We start from the raw sequence: 2,211 nt of genomic DNA on the forward strand, positions 1-2,211 counted from the left end.
AGAGAGAGAGAGAGAGAGAGAGAAAGAGAGAGAAAGAGAGAGAGAAAGAGAGAGAGAGAGAGAGAGAGAGAGAGAGAGAGAGAGAGCGCTAGACGGAAACGGCAGCATCTTGATGGTGGTCTAAGGAAATGCTTGAGGCTACAGTGGATAAGGGAAAGCTAAGCTGCCTGTGTTTAAGCTTAGAATAAACTCTGAGAATTTCCACTGGAAATCTCTCGTAATGCAGTGCATGTTGGGAGCAAGAAGGACCATCGTTTGACAGGTACACTGTTTAAAGCCCAGCAGTTGATCCCGCTTAGACGTTCATGAACCCAAAGGGAATGCTTTCTCCACAGTAAATAGACTACCCACGGTGTCAGGCATAAAGTAAAGGGGGTAAAAGGAATTAGAGAAGTTCTCATAACATACAAAGCAAAGGGAATGAAAGAGAAGTGCTTTCATTTCTTCTTCATTAAGTCATAAGACATCTTTATAAAATTCGTAAATATATGAGCGCTATACTATTACCCGAGACGAAATAGAAGCTAGGAAAAAAAAAATTGAGAATTTTGTAAACACACACAGCGATGGAAACTTCTGTGATGTGATTTCCCTTTGGTTGTCTTAATAGAAATTGTTGATAAAGACGTGCGACATAACGTGTCTTATATCCAAGTTCTACTCAGACTTACTTTTCAAGAGATTTTATTGGCAGCTATGAAGTGATTGATGCAATAGAAAAAGGCCTGGGTATATTAAATAAGTTCATAAACATAAATAGGTGCAATCTTATACAATGAAGAGTTTTTTTTTACTCTTGCTGTTTAAGGTTTTATAAATTCGTTTGCAACGTTTTGTTTTTACGGCATCATACACTATATTCTGGCTATCATCTAGAAAAGGGTGTGATGCTTCCTTTCAGGTGCCCTTCCGAATTTCATTACAGTCCAATGTTTATTTATCAAACACTATCTTTACTTTTATCCGCAAATGGTCTTTTTGTGGGGATGCTGTGTCCCTCACAGCCCGCATTGGTAAGCAATGTGGAAACCCGCCTCCTAAATTATTCTAACTGTAAGAGACACCACAGAATTTCACAAAATTTATGTTTATCAAGTTGAAAATATATACTAAGAAATTACTATGAGGATGGAAAGGTTTCCCTTGCAGGCGAACACTTTACAGTCGTCGTGCATACAAACGTAACATGGCGGCGACGCTGTAGATGAAAACAAAAAGAAACAGGAACGGTAACTCGTGTCGGATAAAAGCTGGGCACCAGGTGTCTGGGGTAGATAAATCTTTGAGGGCAGAAGTGGAATTTACACCGTGAGCATACAAACAGACCAGTGAAAGAATGGTATTGATTTAATGCCCCTATCAACATCATTATGTTAGTTAAGAGGCGGAACTACCAAGTTTAACATCCATCTCTGCAAGGACCGAGACAATAAATAAGAAATTTGTGTAAAGTGCCTTTCCCAAAGACACGTACACCGTCGGACCAAGCAGAGGCTCGAACCCCCGAAACCGCAATCTCCCGATTACGGGTTTGGTAATCTAACCCCGAGTAGCAAAATATTATAAAGAAAAGTAGGTGAAGAGATAAGGACGATAAAAATTTGTCAAGAAAGAAGCAGCACACTACATCGGAGCAGCCACCAAGCCCCCACTCTCGGTGACAGTGAGTGACCTACCTGAAGGTGTTGAGGTACCACAGCGTGGTGGGCTCTGGGTTGCCCGAGACTTGACACTTGAGAGTGATGTCTGTCCCGGCGACCACCTCCTCCTTTTTGGGACGGCGGAGTAAGACGTGGGCTTTGCTGTCGATCCCTGTAGAGGACGAAAGAAAGAAAGAAAAATGTTTAAAATGAAGTGAAATTTCGTATTGATTTCGTATCTCATGTCCAAAATTCGTTAATGGAAATTTGGTTTTGATTGCTTTGGGTGAAAAAAAAAAGGTACACCCATACAATTGTGATTAATCAGTGCCATAGGGTAAAAAGGATAATTAGAAATAATAACAATACAGAACGAGTAAAAAAAGCAGGAACTGCAAGTGGCACCCTTCAATCATCCGCAATGTGGTTTATAATGATATACTTGCAATGTTGAACGGGGAGTTACAAGTATCTCTCTCTCTCTCTCTCTCTTGCTCTCTCTCTCTCTCCCCCTCTCTCTATTTCTTTCTCTCTCCCCCTCTTTCTCTCTCTCTTCCCCGCTCTCCCCCCC

General features: G+C 41.2%; 1 protein-coding gene across 1 annotated transcript in view; it reads right to left on the reverse strand.

Moving 5' to 3' along the window:
• Positions 1 to 2,211, reverse strand: part of LOC101855346 (inactive tyrosine-protein kinase 7) — a gene marked incomplete in the record, with an annotated part of 216,154 nt that overhangs the window by 80,552 nt on the left and 133,391 nt on the right. The window contains 1 exon segment of the mRNA XM_013083847.2: positions 1,677 to 1,812. Within this exon segment, the coding sequence (XP_012939301.1) occupies positions 1,677 to 1,812 (136 nt within the window).

The sequence above is a fragment of the Aplysia californica genome, unplaced genomic scaffold, assembly GCF_000002075.1.
Source record: "Aplysia californica isolate F4 #8 unplaced genomic scaffold, AplCal3.0 scaffold00257, whole genome shotgun sequence".
NCBI classification, from domain to species: Eukaryota; Metazoa; Mollusca; class Gastropoda; order Aplysiida; family Aplysiidae; genus Aplysia; species Aplysia californica.